General features: G+C 37.5%; 1 protein-coding gene across 8 annotated transcripts in view; it reads right to left on the bottom strand.

Annotated features, from left to right (window-relative positions):
* NUP153 (nucleoporin 153) overlaps positions 1-15,296 on the bottom strand; it is an 81,969-nt gene that overhangs the window by 43,867 nt on the left and 22,806 nt on the right. For all 8 annotated transcript variants that reach the window (XM_032650402.1, XM_032650401.1, XM_032650403.1 and 5 more), the window contains 6 exons: positions 8,040-8,288; positions 7,751-7,890; positions 7,541-7,669; positions 930-1,046; positions 799-843; positions 632-688 (listed from right to left, as the gene is read on the bottom strand). In XM_032650402.1, the coding sequence (XP_032506293.1) occupies positions 632-688; positions 799-843; positions 930-1,046; positions 7,541-7,669; positions 7,751-7,890; positions 8,040-8,288 (737 nt within the window). The remainder of the gene's footprint in view (positions 1-631; positions 689-798; positions 844-929; positions 1,047-7,540; positions 7,670-7,750; positions 7,891-8,039; positions 8,289-15,296) is intronic.

The following is a 15,296-nucleotide window of genomic DNA, read 5'->3' as shown; positions in this document are numbered from 1 at the left end:
TGGGAAAAGAATCTAAAAAATGAGTGGACATATGTATAACTGATTCACTTTGCTATACACCTGAAACTAACGAAACATTGTAAATCACCTATACCCCCCAAAAAATTTTTTAAATGTTAAAAAAAAAAAAAAGACTGCCAGGATACTGAAGATGGAAATGCCAAATAACCAAGAAATATTCACTGAGCATCTACTACATATACAGCATGTGGTAAGGCCCTCACAAGAGGCTACAACGTCCAAGTAAAAAATCTATTTTTTCAAATATGTTCCCTAATGACTACCAATTAAAGTCAATTTGTATATTTCCCAACTTAAAAATAAATACAGGGCCTCCCTGGTGGCGCAGTGGTTGAGACTCCGCCTGCCGATGCAGGGGACACAGGTTCGTGCCCCGGTCCGGGAAGATCCCACGTGCCGTGGAGCAGCTAGGCCCAAGTTATAGTATCACCTGGATCAATTTATCCCTGATATTTAAATCAAAGAGCCATGGCCGCTGAGCCTGCGCGTCCTGGAGCCTGTGCTCCGCAACGGGAGAGGCCACAACAGTGAGAGGCCCGCGTAATGCAAAATAAATAAATAAATACAACAAAACTGCCAATACCTTAGATAAATGCTAAAGAAGTCTTACCTTTTCCCTTCTGGCCTGAAAATTTGTGGTGGTATCTATCCCACTCCTATCAAGAGGCTGAAAAAATAAAACACTATTAGAATAGATGGGAAACTTTGAAAAAATATGACTCTCATCACCAATATATAAAAATATTACCTCCTAAAAAGATTTAAAAGTCAACTTACGGAATTCAGAGGAGAAGAAAAAACAGATGGAATTCTTTTTGCATCCTGTTAATGGTGAAATAACAAAATTAAGATTTTTCACTAAACTCAAATTCTGTTACACTCCTGAATTTGTGATTTAAAAAATTTACCACTAGAGGGCTTGACATCTTCTCTAAAGACTGCAATATCCTCCGAGCTGTTGAACTAGTCACACCATAGGACTGTGCGTTCAGTTGCTTAGCTTTCATCTGTCTTCTGACTGGTGCCTATAATGTAAACCTTGAGTTATTTGTTGGAACCATAAACTCTAAAGCACATATTTCAGGCAATGAAAATATTTACAAAATAGGATGAATGTGAGAAGTGAAATAGGATTAACTGTTAACAGCAACTTATCTCTGGGTGGTATCATTAAGCTCATGTTCAACGTTTTTTCTTTATGCCTTTATTGAAAATTCAATTCTCTGAGAAATTACTTTTACAATCAGATAAAAATGATAAAATAGCACATGCTACTCTAAAGACCAGTCAGCTATGTTAAATGTGAAAAATGAGACAACTGGTAAAATGTTATAGTATCACCTGGATCAATTTATCCCTGATATTTAAATCAAAAAACACTAATGAGAACTGCATTAGTATTAATTATTTTTGGTATTAAATGACTTCTAACTATAGTAACATCCAAGATAGCTAAACAAGACTGTAAACTTTTATTGAAATGGAAATTAAAAATTTTAAACTGACTTGTTTCTCAAATTTTAATATAAGAAAAATTTTAAATACTCAGGCTATTTCTTAATAAATGACTTTTAAACGTTCTTAAAACTGGAGTTAAGGAAAAATCCTTCTAAAGAATAAACATGTACCCTTTAACACACAAGCAATGTTTACAAATTCTAACAGAAACACTTCCTTTTGTCATGAACGCATTATAACATTCCAATAGCCAAGTGACTACCACAAAACATCCAAGTGACTACCACAAATGTAGTCTGGAAATGCTTAATATAAAAAATATATATGCTCACAATCAAAATATAACTCAGTTTCTACAAATAGCTCATAATATCTGAAAACTTGAATCAAAATAACTACTTTAAATAAGTTTCTCTGATACCAATATTCATTTTATTTTCAGAGTAGCTGCAATATTCTACGTTAGTTTTATTAAGAACTTGGTGCACTGTTTAGGACTGCTGTTCAGGCCAGAGGCTTTGGCAAACATGAGGTAACATTAAAATCCTCGGGGAAAACATACAGTCTGTCATTGGATTCTGCTGGTCACTGGCCTCTCAGGGCCTCAATTCACAAATCAATAAAATGGAACTGAATAAGAGAATCTTTAATATACCTCCCAGCTCTAACGCCCTAGGAAAGGAATAGGAAATAGATTTAACCCCAAATATCAATGATGAACAGTTGGAAGCTCATGCTGACAAGAATTCTAAGGGTATGTCAAGACTCAGCATTAAAAAGTATAGGATTTGATACAAGGAACAGAGGAGGAAGTAGCAGAAATATACTCTGACTTGGACTATTCCATGAATCACAGGCATGCTTCATCTTCTAATACACGCTGAACTATTTTAACTGTAAAAATTTTGTGAAAAAGAGTAATGATGTGGGAAGCCGTTGTTCTGCCATGTCACAGATAACGGTTATCAGGGAGTAGCCCAAAGGCTATGTGCCACACATGCGCCACGACGAGCCAATATGCTAATAAAGGATCAGAATTGCATCCAATAAATTGTGAACAGCACATATCTTGTTGAGTTAACCAGCCAACCACAGGTTGCCACAGGGTATGGTGCATTATAAAAAGCCAGTGTGAACAAGGCTCGGGGTCTTCCTTCCATCCACCTGAAACCAAGCTGTACTCCAATAAAGTGTGATGCGAGAAGAATCTAGCGTGTGGTGATTCGTCATTCTGCTGGTCAAAAGCGGCTCGCCGCATAATATGATCCAGTTTAAGCTCTAGAAAAAACTCCCTGTGTAACTCCAACATCCAGTTAACACTTTAAGTAACAAAATATTGCCCTTCATGAACAACACACTCAGAAATAAGACTCATAATTACTGTCAATTACATATAGAAGCATCCTCTACTTAGGAAAGAAACTACTCCTAAGGACAAGACACAATCTTCATATATACTTGTTTTGTGTCACTTCTATATCATGGATTGTCATCTTCAAATGGATCTCCCTCTCCAAAAGTACCAAAAGCCTACAGGCTTAAAGTATTATTACACCTCCACCTTTAAAAGGTCAAAACCTGTAATGTAAGCACCATGACAACATATACATGAAACTGGACTTTTATGATCAAGTAACTCTTGGGACAAAGCACAGAATGATGCAATTTACCTTAAATTGATGTTTTTAAAAAATCAATCAATTTCCAATTGTTCTGTTAATATATGTATGTAAATACAGCTGATTTTGTATGTTGACTTTTATTCTGTGACCTCGCTAAACTCATCTGTAAGTTCTGACCACTTTTTTTTTGGCGTTTCTTAAGGTTTTCTATGTAGATAAGCACGTTGTCTATGAACAGGAGTCATTTTTACTTCTTCCTTTCTAATCAGGGCGCCTTGTATCTCTGTATTCTTGCTGCGGCTAGGTCTTGCAGCACAACACTGATCAGTAGCGGTGACAGCAGACATCCTTGTTCTCTTCCTGATCTTAGGAAGAAAATACTAAGCTTTCACCATGAGTACGATGCTAGCCGAAGATTTTCCGTAGACAAAATTTATCAGGTTGAGTAGGTTCCCATCTATTCCCAGGTCACTGAAAATTTTTATCATGAATGGATGTTCGATTTTGTCAAATGTGTTTTATGTATCTGTGGAGATGTTCATTCAGTTTTTATTCTTTAGTTTGTTTCCATGGTAGATCACGTTAATTTTCAAATGTTGAGCCAACCTTGCATTCCCAGGATAAACCCCACTTGATCATAACGTAGTATCCTTTTTATATATACTGGGTGCCTTGTGTAGGTAATTCAAGAGAAATACTGGTTTGTAGAGTTCTTGTAATGTCTTTGTCCGGTTTCATATCAGGGTAATGTTGGCCTCATAAATGTGTTGGGAAGTATGCCTTCCTATTGTATGGAAAAGTCTGTATAAAATTGGTATTATTTTTTTCTTAAATGTTTGGTAGAATTTGCCAGGGAAGCTATCTGGGCTTGAAGTTTTCTTTGGTGGAAAGTACTTTAACTATGAATTCAATTTACTGAATAGACTATTTGGGCTATTTATTGTTGACTAACACCAAATAACATAAAATACTTAGGTATACATCCAACAAAATATGTGCAAGGTCTGCGTGGTGAATACTACAAAACGCTGATGAAAGAAATAAAAAGACCTATATAATGGAGAGACATACTGTGTTCACTGACTGGAAGACTCCATTTTGTTAAGATGCATATTCTCCCCAAATTGATCTTTAGATTCAATGCAATCACAATCAGAATCCCAGCAGATTTGTGGAAACTGATAAGGTAATTCTAAAATTATGAAAAAATAAAGGAACTAGGAAAGCCAAAACAATCTTGGGCGGGGACAGGGGGGTTTGGAAGACTCAGATTACTTGATTTCAAGACTTAATGTAAAGGTATAGTAATCAAGACAAAAGGACAGTGTTGACAAAAGATAGGTGTATATATATATATATACGTGCACGCGGACACACACACACATCAATGGAAAAGAACACAAAGTCCAGAAATAGAGCCACATATATGGTCAATTGATTTTCATAAAAGGTGCAAAGGCAATTCAATGGAGAAAACAGTCTTATCAACAAACAGGAATAGAAAAAATGAAAACCTGTATGTTAAAAAAATGAATCTTGATCCACACCTCATACCACACACAAACATTTTACCTCAAAATGAATCACAGATCTAAATTAAAACCTAAAACTATAAAGCTTCTAAAAGAAAACAGAAGAAAGCCTCTGTGACCTTGGGTTAGGCAAAAATTTCTTAGATATGATACCAAAAGCATGAACCATAAAAGGAAGAAAAAATATGCTGAATGTCATCAAAAGTAAAAACTTCTCTTGACAAGATATTGTTCAGACAAGCCAGAGAATGGGAGAAAATATTTGCAAAACATATACCTAATAAAGGACTTACATCCTGAATAATGAACTCTCAAAACTCACTAATAAGAAAAAAATTTTTTTAAAAATGGGCAAAAGGGACAGACAAAATAGGTGAAGGGGATTCATAGGTGTACACTTCAGCTATAAAATAAATAAGTCACAGGGATGTAATGTACACACAGGGAATATAGTCAGTAATATTTTAACAACTTTGTATGGTGATGGATGGTAACTGGTCTTAATGCAGTTGTTTCATAATGTATAAAAATATCAAATCACTATGTTGCACATCTAAAACTAATATTCTATATTAATTATAACTCAGTGAAAAATGTTTTTCGATTTTTTTTTAATGGGCAGTAAGATTTGAATTAGGTACTTCACCTAAGATATACTGATGGTAAATAAGCACATGATGATGCCCAACATCATTTAATCATTAGGGAAATGCAAAACCACGGTGAGTTGGAGTTATCACTACATGCCTACTAGAATGCCTGAAATAAACAAAACACTGATGATAAAAAATGCTGACCAGAACACACTTATAACACTGGTGAGAATGCAAAGTGGTAGCAGCCACTTTGGAAAACACTTTCATGGTTTATTATAAAATTAATGTATATTGACCATCTGACTCAGCAGTCCAACTTCTAGGTATTTACCCAAGAGAAATGAAAATTAATGTTTACAGCAGCTTTATTCACAATGGACAAAAATTAGAAACAACCCAAGCATCCTTTCACTGGTGAGCAGATAAACAATAACTCAGCAATAAAAAGGAACTATTGATATATGCAAATACAGAGACTGATCTTAAATACATTATGCTAAGCTAAATAAGCCACATTCAGAAAACTACACAGTATGTGATTAAGTTTATGACATCCTGGGAAAAAACAAAACTACAGGGAAAGAAAACAGATCAGTGGTTGCCAAGAGGTAGAAGTAGGAAGAAGGGTGCACCGACCTCCGCGTTAGGCTGCGCGGCCTAGGCCTCAGCGGGCCGCTCACCGCCTGCTTTCTCCGCAGCCCGCCCCTGGGGTCACTCGCTCACAGGCGCGGGGTCCTCATCAGGGCGAGAGCACCCCCACACACACACCGCTGCGGGCCCGGGGGTGGGAGACCCGGGGGACACGGACACTGGTGGGTGGTTCGGTGTAATTAGCGCGGGCCGCACGCAATGGAGCAAGCGAGGGGGGAAGGGAAAAGAGGAGAGAGAGCGAGGGCGATTTAAAAAAAAAAAAAGGAATTTAGGAAAAGGAAACGGGCCGCAGAGACAGGCCGACTGTCTGTCTGCCTGCCCGCCCCTGGTGCCCCGGCTTCCCAGCCCCCGCCGCAGTCAGAAGTTCACACAAAATGGCGGCTCGGGACCGGACGTGCCAAGAGGCTGAGGCGGAAGGAAGGGCGAGGTGGGAGGGGGAACTGGGAGGTGGAGGCGGCGACTCGAGGAGAGAGGCAGACGGCTCTCCCGAAGGGCCGCGGAAAGAGCCGAAGGGAGAGAGTGAGGCATAGAAAAGAAAAAAAAAAAGAAAAAGAAGAGAAGTAGGAAGAAGGGCTGACTACAGAGATACACAACGTAATATTCTGGGGTGAAGGAAATGTTTATTCAGTATTTTGATTGCAGAAGTGGTTACTCAACTGTATGTGTTTAGTTAAAATTCAAATACTGTGGAAAGGGTAAATTTTACATGTAAATTATACCTCAATTTTTTAAAAAAGGAATTAATCATCATACTTCCTAAAACACACACACACACACACACAGACTTCCCTGGTGGTGCAGTGGTTAAGGATCTGCCTGCTAATAATGCAGGCAACACAGGTTTGAGCCCTGGTCTGGGAAGATCCCACATGCCATGGAGCATCTAAGCCTGTGCGCCACAACTACAGAGCCTGCACTCTAGAGCCTGCGAGTCACAACTACTGAGCCCGCGTGCCTAGAGCCCATGCTCTGCAACAAGAGAAGCCACCGCAGTGGGAAGCCCGTGCACCGCAACGAAGAGTAGCCCCCACTCGCCGCAACTAGAAAAAGCCCGCGCTCAGCAACAAAGACCAAACGCAGCCAAAAAATACATAAATTTAAAAAAAAGAATCCACCTGCCAATGCGGCAGACACAGGTTCGATCCCTGGCTGGGGAAGATCCCACATGCCACAGAGCACCTAAGCCCATGCACCACAACTACTGAGCCTGCACTCTAGAGCCCGCAAGCCACAACTACTGAGCCTGCATTCCACAACTACAGAAACCCGCGCACTCTAGGGCCCACATGCCACAATTACTGAGGCCACGTGCTGCAACTACTGAAGCCCACGCACATAGAACCCATGTTCCGCAACAAGAGAAGTCCACATACCGCAACTAGAGAAAGCCCGCGTGCAGCAACAAAAACCCAACACAGCCATAAATGAATGAATGAATGAATGAATGAGTGAATGAATGAATAAATAAATCACAAATAATGTATAAAATGTTCCCTTAGGTCTCAAATAATATTAATATAACCCCTAAATGAAAAGAATGTAATCCAGAGTTCTATCAGTTCACCAAAGAATAACTAAACCAAAACTCTATTTGAGTGCCAAGTTACTTATTGATTATTAAAAAAAAATGGTTACAAATCCTCCTCCTATTCAAACCAACCTGATAGGGTGTGTTTTGTAGTTTAGACTGTCTTACAGCAGCTGCTGCCCCACCATAGGTCGTTTTTCCAGGGTAAAAAGGAGAATCTCCAAGCTGACTTGTTTTAAGAACTGAAGAATTCCCAAGTGACTGCACAAAAACATAATGATAAATTATAAGCAATAAACACTCAAAACTAACATGGTTAAATCACATCAAATTGGTACTCACAGGAGAAAGTGTTCCAAAGACAGACAAGTTGAATGCTGGTTTTTTTGAGCTGGTGGCAGTGTGCTGTGAGAGTGAATGAGAACGTTCAGCCTCTGGGGACCACAGAGGTGGCACTGAAGTGTTCTTTGAAACAGCTATATCTGAAAGAAAAATATGCAATTCATAGTAATGCCACTAATTACAAGGCCTGTATTGTTATAAATTGAAAATGACAACCAAGTTAGAAAAAATTATCCCAGGAAATTTATTTTTACTACCAAAATTATATACTACCAAATGCCAAGAATACCTTTATCAGAAGCTCTTGAAGAAAAACCACTGGTGGTTGAGATGTTATCATCATCATGCTGAGAGGTAGAATCTTTAATTTCCTTTACGAGGGAAAATCCAGAACTGCCAATTGGGAATGCCGAAGATGTGGAGGGCTGACAGTGTAACGCAGGAGATTCCAACATGGAGAAATTCAGATGGCTCCGATGAAGAGAAGGCCTTGTTAATACATCTGGATAATTTGAAGCAGTACTAGTTGTTGAGGGTTCTTAAAAGAAAAGCATTAATATTATGAATACTCAACTCAGAAAAAGCAATATACTGTCAAAACAAAACAGTGTTTGTTTCAAGAAAATATACTGTATAATAAATATAGCTTCAATTCAAAACACTGAAGCCTCCCATAAGCCCAATTTAAAATATTCTCTAGCCAAACAAAGTTTCAACTAACTGAAATTTACCTAACCTAGTGTCAAAATATACTTCATTATCAAATACACTTCTAAAAATACAAGCTTCTTGATTTCCCTTGAATTGGTATTATAAAATGTGCTCAATAAAAAAGAAAAAAACAATAAAATCTGCTCATGGAAAAATAAAAGCAAAGAAGCTATATAAGAAAGTCATAAAACAAAAAGGTAAGTCCATCCCTCCAGAAACAACCCCTATTAAATTTGTATATCCTCTAATGGAATACTATTCAGTCAATAAAAAAAGAATGAAATTTTGCCATTTTGCATCAACATGGATGGACATGGAGAGTATTAGAAAGTATTATGCTTAGTGAAATAAGTCAGCAAATGGCAAGCAGTGTATGATATCACTTACATGAGGAATCTAAAAAATAGAACTAATGAATATTACAAAAAAGAAACAGACTCCCAAATACAGAGAACGAACTAGTAGTTACCAGTGGAGAGAGAGAAGTGGGTGGGCACCAGACAGGGGTAGGGATAGTGAGAGATACAAACTACTACATATAAATGTATAAGCTACAAGGACATATTTATTGTACAGCACAGGGAAAACAAGCGATATTTTACAATAACGATAAAGGGAGAATAACCTTTAAAAACTGTGAATCACTATGTTGTACATCTGAAACATATAATACTGTAAATCAATTATATCTCAAAAAAATTTGTATATCCTCTCAGACATTCTGTATGCATACACATTTTCCCTAATCACATAATCATGCTTATGCATTATGTTCTGTGACTTGTTTTTTTCATTTATCATATAATTTTGTCTCCACATACAGAGCACATTCCATGTGAAGACCACATTCTATTTTATCAGACTGATTTAGCATCATTATTTATGTAATTGTTTTCTCAATATTCTATCAAACATACAAGCACTTATATTTGCAGACTTTGTATTCTTTTTGGATAAATCCATGGTTCTTTAAATATGTAAGAGAAACATGAGGAGAAATTATTTAAGAAATATGCCTAAGTGACCCACAAAAAATCTGACTCTGTAAGTCTGAAATTGGGCCCATAAAGCAGCCTAAGTACTGCAAGGTATCCTCAGAATCAATGGATAAACAATAATTTGTGGAACCACCCTGTCATACTGGATCAGAGTACATGCTCACTTTTGCTTATGAGAGATACTGTGGATCCAAAGGTTTTCTGTTAAGCTATACTGCATAAATAGTAAATGACAATGTATATTTCCCCCATGCTCTCCAATACTGGATAATAATAACCTTTTCTGATTTCTGTCAATCTACTGTGTCCAGTGGCATCATTACTATCTGCATTTATTTAAATGACATATTGAGCACCCTTCCCTATTCATTAGTCATTTATATTTCTTCTGTTAACTGCTCATTGATATAGTTTATCTTGCTAATAAAACTAGTCCAAACTAGTTTCTTTTTGATCAGTAAGATTAGTGTGACATGATCTGAAATATCACAACTAATTTTTTTCACTGTTGGTTGAAACCATTATTTTTTTGATGGTGTCCTTTGTAATACAGAAAATAATATGTATTTTTACAGAGACTTCTACCATTCCAAGACTAAGAAATAAAAAATTTTACTCTCTTCTTTTTGGTAGTATTGCTTTTATTTCAATATAATGTTTAATCTTGATTCCATATGGAATCAGTTATGATGAAGTACTGAGGGAATGATTTAGCTTCATTGTTTTCCAAATGGTTAGTCTGTTTATATTCTAAAATAATCTTCTTAAGTAAGCCATCTTTTCCTCACTGATCGAGAAGCCACCACTACCACATAGTAAATTCTAGGAGGCCTTCCCCAACGATATATATCTATACCAGTACCATAATGTTTTAAATCCTATAGCTTTATAACACATTTAATACCTGTAAAAGTTACTCTGACTTACATCACATTTCCCTTACTCTTTTTCAGGATTTCTCTATTCATTTTCTGGTGTATTTTTAAGAACTTTAGAATCATTTGTGAAGTTTCCAAAAGACTCTCTTCCAGTTAGGCTGGAATAAGTGAGGCCCTAGACTAGCCCTTCTTACTGTAAGTAACTATAAAAGTGGACAATATATATGAGGTTAGTAACTTTCAGACAACAGAAAACGGACAAGAAAAACTCACAGTGAGCCCTATCACTACCCAGCTGTCTAGGAACATTTCCAGACCTGGCAGAGAGAGTTGGAGTCAAAGCAAAATACAGTAGGCAGAAATCAGAATTAAGGGCATTGAACAGTAGAAAACTACGCAGGAAGGGGCCTCCAGAAGTCTACACAGGAGTGTCCAGAGCGTGGACGGGCTATACACACGCAGAGCAAGACCACCTAAGGCTTACCAAATAGCAGCTGCTATGAAACTGAGAAAACAGCTACTAGAAGGTTGATCAGTGCTAGGGGAAAAAAGCAGTGCTGAGGACAGTGAAGTTCCAAGACTGCCAGAATTTAGAGGCCCCATAAACACCTCCTTAAATAACCCTGGCATTCAGCTGAGATACCAGAAGAGCTTTCCCTTGAGACTAAGGGCCATGTCCTAGAACAAGACCTGCTGTAAACCCACCTAAAAAGCCACAGAGGAGACAGAGTTTGAAAAAGCCACAGAGGAGACAGAGTTTGGAGGCTAAATCCTGCCACCTTAGGGGACTTAACACACACCTTAGATTTTCCACAGATGGACATTAATAAAACATAAAACTATATAAGAGTTCAAAATGATCATTCAGTAACAACTGCTTGCTGAAACAAGAATCAATACTTCTCAGAGGAAGACAACAGAACCCAGAATCTCCATCCATATTCTACAAAATAATTTAGTCAAAAATCACTTGAAAAATCACATTTTAAAAAATGCTTCTATTGTTTCACCATGACACATGATTTCTGGCCTGTGGATGACTGACATATTAAGCAGTGGTTTCCATATTCCAAGTAGAAATAAAGAACAATAGATTTGCCATATATATGAAAAACTAACAGCTAACATCATACCTAATGGTGAAAGACTGATTTTCCTCCAAGACCAGGAATAAGATAAGAATGCCTGCATTCCCCACTTCTATTTAACACAGGATTGGAAACTCTAGCTACAGTAATAAGGCAAGAAAAAGAAACTAAATTCATCCAAATTGGAAGGGAAGAAGTAAAATTATGTTTTCAAATGATATATCTTACACACAGAAATCCCTAAATATTCACCAAAAAAAAAAGTGTTAGAATAAACAAATTTGGCAAAGTAGCAGAATACAAAATCAACATACAGGGCTTCCCTGGTGGCGCAGTAGTTGGGAGTCCGCCTGCCAATGCAGGGGACACGGGTTTGTGCCCTGGTCCGGGAAGATCCCACATGCCGCGGAGCAGCTAGGCTCGTGAGCCATGGCCGCTGAGCCTGCGCGTCCAGCGCCTGTGCTCCGCGACGGGAGAGGCCATAACGGTGAGGCCCGCGTACCGCAAAAAAAAAAAAAAAAAAAAAAAATCAACATACAAAAATCAGTTTTGTTTCTATACACTAACAATGAACAATCTAAAAAGTAAATAGAGAAAATGATTGCATTATTAATAGCTTCAAAAAGAATAAAACACTTAGGAATTAACTAAGGAAGGAAGTGAAAGACTTGCATGATGAAAACTACAAAACATTGCTGAAAGAAATTTAAGAAGATGTAATAAATGGAAAGACATTCCACGTTCTTAGGTTGGAAGACCTAATGTTAAAATGTCAATACTACCCAAAGTGATCTGCAGATTCAATGCAATTCCTTTAAAAAAACCAATGACTTTTTTTGACAAAATAGAAAAATTCATCCTAAAGTTCTTATGGAATCTCAAGGGACCACTTATAACCAAGATAATCTTGAAAAAGAACAACATTGGAGATCTCACACTTCCTGATTTCAAAAACTTATTTCCAAACAGTAATCAAAAGTATGCTGCTGGCATAAAGACAGACAGGTAGACCAATGGAAAAGAATAGAGAACCCAGAAATAAACCCTTGCATACATGGTCAAATGATCCTTGACACAGTGCCAAGACCAATCAATGAATGGGGAAAGGACAGTCTCTTCCACAAATAATCTTGGGAAAACTGGATACCCACAGGCAAAAGAAGGAAACTGGTCCGTTATCTTACACTATATACAAAAATAAACCCAAACTGTTTTAAAGATCTAACGTAAGACCCCAAACTATAAAACTTATAGGAAAAAAAACAGAGAAAAGCTTCAAGACATTAGTCTTGGCAGTGATTTCTTAGATATGACAGGCAACAAAAGAAAAAAGACATGTGGGACTATATAAAACTTTAAAACTTTTGTGCACTAAGACACAATCAAGAATAAAAATATCTAGAACACATAAAAGACTCCTATAACTCAATAACAACAAATCAAATAACCTGATTAAAAACTGGGCAAGGACTTGAACAGACATTTCTCCAAAGATGATATACAAACAACCAAAAGCATATGAAAAGATGCTCAGCACCACTAATCATCAGAAACAAGCAAATGAAAACCAGTGAGATATCACTTCACACTCATTAGGATGGCTACTATCAGAAGAAAAGAAAGTAATGTCGGCATGGATGTGGAGAAGCTAGAAACCTTGTGCACTGTTGAGAGGAAATGTAAAATGGGTGTGGCCATTGTGGAAAACAGTATGGTGGTTCCTCAAAAAATTAAAAATAGAATTACCATGTGACCCAGCAATTCCACTTCTGGGTATATATCCAAAAGAACTGAAAGCAGAGTCTCAAAGAGATGTGTACAACCATGTTTCTAACAGCATTATTCACAAGAGCCAAAGGTGGAAGTAACGTTAAGCGTCCATCAACAGATGAATGAATAAATAAATGTGGTAAATACATACAGTGAATGTTCTTCAGCCTTAAAAAGGAAATAAATTCTGATATATGCTACAATGATGTGAATGAACTTTGAAGACATTCTGCTAAGCGAAATAAGTCAGTCACAAAAGATTAAATACTGTATGATTCTACTCATATAAGGTACGTAGTCAAAGTCATAGAGAAACTACAGTGGTGTTTGCCAGGGGCAGGGGGGAGGGGGAATGGGGAATTAGAATTTAATGTATATGTAATAATTTCTTATCAAGCTTGCTCAAGTTAAGACAGAAACTGGCTGGAGCTTCGAAATCTACTGGCATCAGCATTTAAACCTATTGGCATCTAAAGATTATCATATTTCAATTTCTCTGCAGTCAGGATTCATACACATACAGGCTGAAATGTTTCTTAGAGTATTAAGTATTCTAACTTTGTAGTACGTTATATCCTAAAAGTGCTTTTTACTTACCCATCCTCTCATCCCTACAGCAGTTTATCCTATAGGATAAAAGTGATAGGACAACTTTCTAGATATTGGCAGACATTTACTAAATCTAGTATATACAGAAGCTATAGAGAAAAAAGAAATCTAGTAAGATATACTTCTACTGGAAGGTATGCTGCTAATAGCAATGCCAGTTTTTTATATTTACAGAGCTTCCTTAACCTCCAAATCAGGCCCAATAAAGGATGCAGTTTGGGATAATAAGGCTAAATAAGGCCACATCATCTACAGATTCACATCAGCCATAAATGCCCAGTTTCTAAGAGTACACCTATGATCACATAGTATCAATCAGCCAATGTAGTCTACAACTTCAATCTACTGCTGACTAGCAAACTAAACATGCCATTGTGGGGCTCTCAGAGGCCTGAACTCTTACTGAATCAATAAAAATCTAACAGGTACATTATTTGAGGCTCTTCTCACTGATCCATTTCATTACCCTAGCAGAAGAAATCTAGACACCTAATGGCTCACCATCATTAAGACAGTCAGTACAAGGAGGTACCTATAAGCAGACAGTTGCAGACAACAGATCTGAAAGGGGCCACAGATTCTATAACTGTCATACTGCACTGTGCTATCTGAAGAATGTCCTATACTCTCCAGCTCCAGTTACTATTAATACAAAAGTTACAGTGGTAAAATTACTATTTAGTAAACAACACTCAGGACTGTTATATCTAAATTATTTTAAGCTTTTGATAATTTTACACTACTTTAAAAGCAAGTATATCTAAGTTGTTTTCTGTTTTTGTTTTTTTTGTGGTATGCGGGCCTCTCACTGTTGTGGCCTCTCCTGTTGCTGAGCACAGGCTCCGGACGCGCAGGCTCAGCGGCCATGGCTCACAGGCCCAGCTGCTCCGCGGCATGTGGGATCTTCCCAGACCGGGGCACAAACCCGTGTCCCCCGCATCGGCAGGCGGACTCTGAACCACTGCGCCACCAGGGAAGCCCTCTAAGTTGTTCTGAGAATGCATTGTCAAATTTAAGAGTAATGTTTCACAGAGTAAACATAAACTGATTTGCTACATCTAGTAAGATCTATATTCACCATACTGGGGAGTTATCAACAGTACTGTAGTCACACATTATGTGACTGCAACTATTGAATAAATACTTTGAGAAAGGTGGAGGCAGATTGTGAGAAGAGAACTGCCTGGAACATACAGATTTTAAGATAGGAGCAGGAGTCAGCTCTTAGACAAGACAGAGGAAAAATGCCATCAAGTTTTTGAAGTTAATATCAGAAAGCTGTTCACAATTTGCTTCTAAATAATCAGGGGAGTTAGACGGAGAAGGTAGGTGAATAGATGTGGGAATAAAGAAAACAAAGTCAGCCATAAGCTCGTTGTCTTTGAAGCTGGGTAACAGGTACATGGAGGTTCATTGTACTATCCTCCTTACTTTTGTAGTTTGAAAATTTCCACAATAATTTAAATTTAGAAGTTATTCACAAAGGTGTGTG

Source organism: Phocoena sinus, chromosome 11 (genome assembly GCF_008692025.1).
Source record: "Phocoena sinus isolate mPhoSin1 chromosome 11, mPhoSin1.pri, whole genome shotgun sequence".
Lineage (NCBI taxonomy): Eukaryota > Metazoa > Chordata > Mammalia > Artiodactyla > Phocoenidae > Phocoena > Phocoena sinus.
Note: the sequence above shows the minus strand (reverse complement) of the source record. Positions and strands in the feature narration are given on the sequence as shown.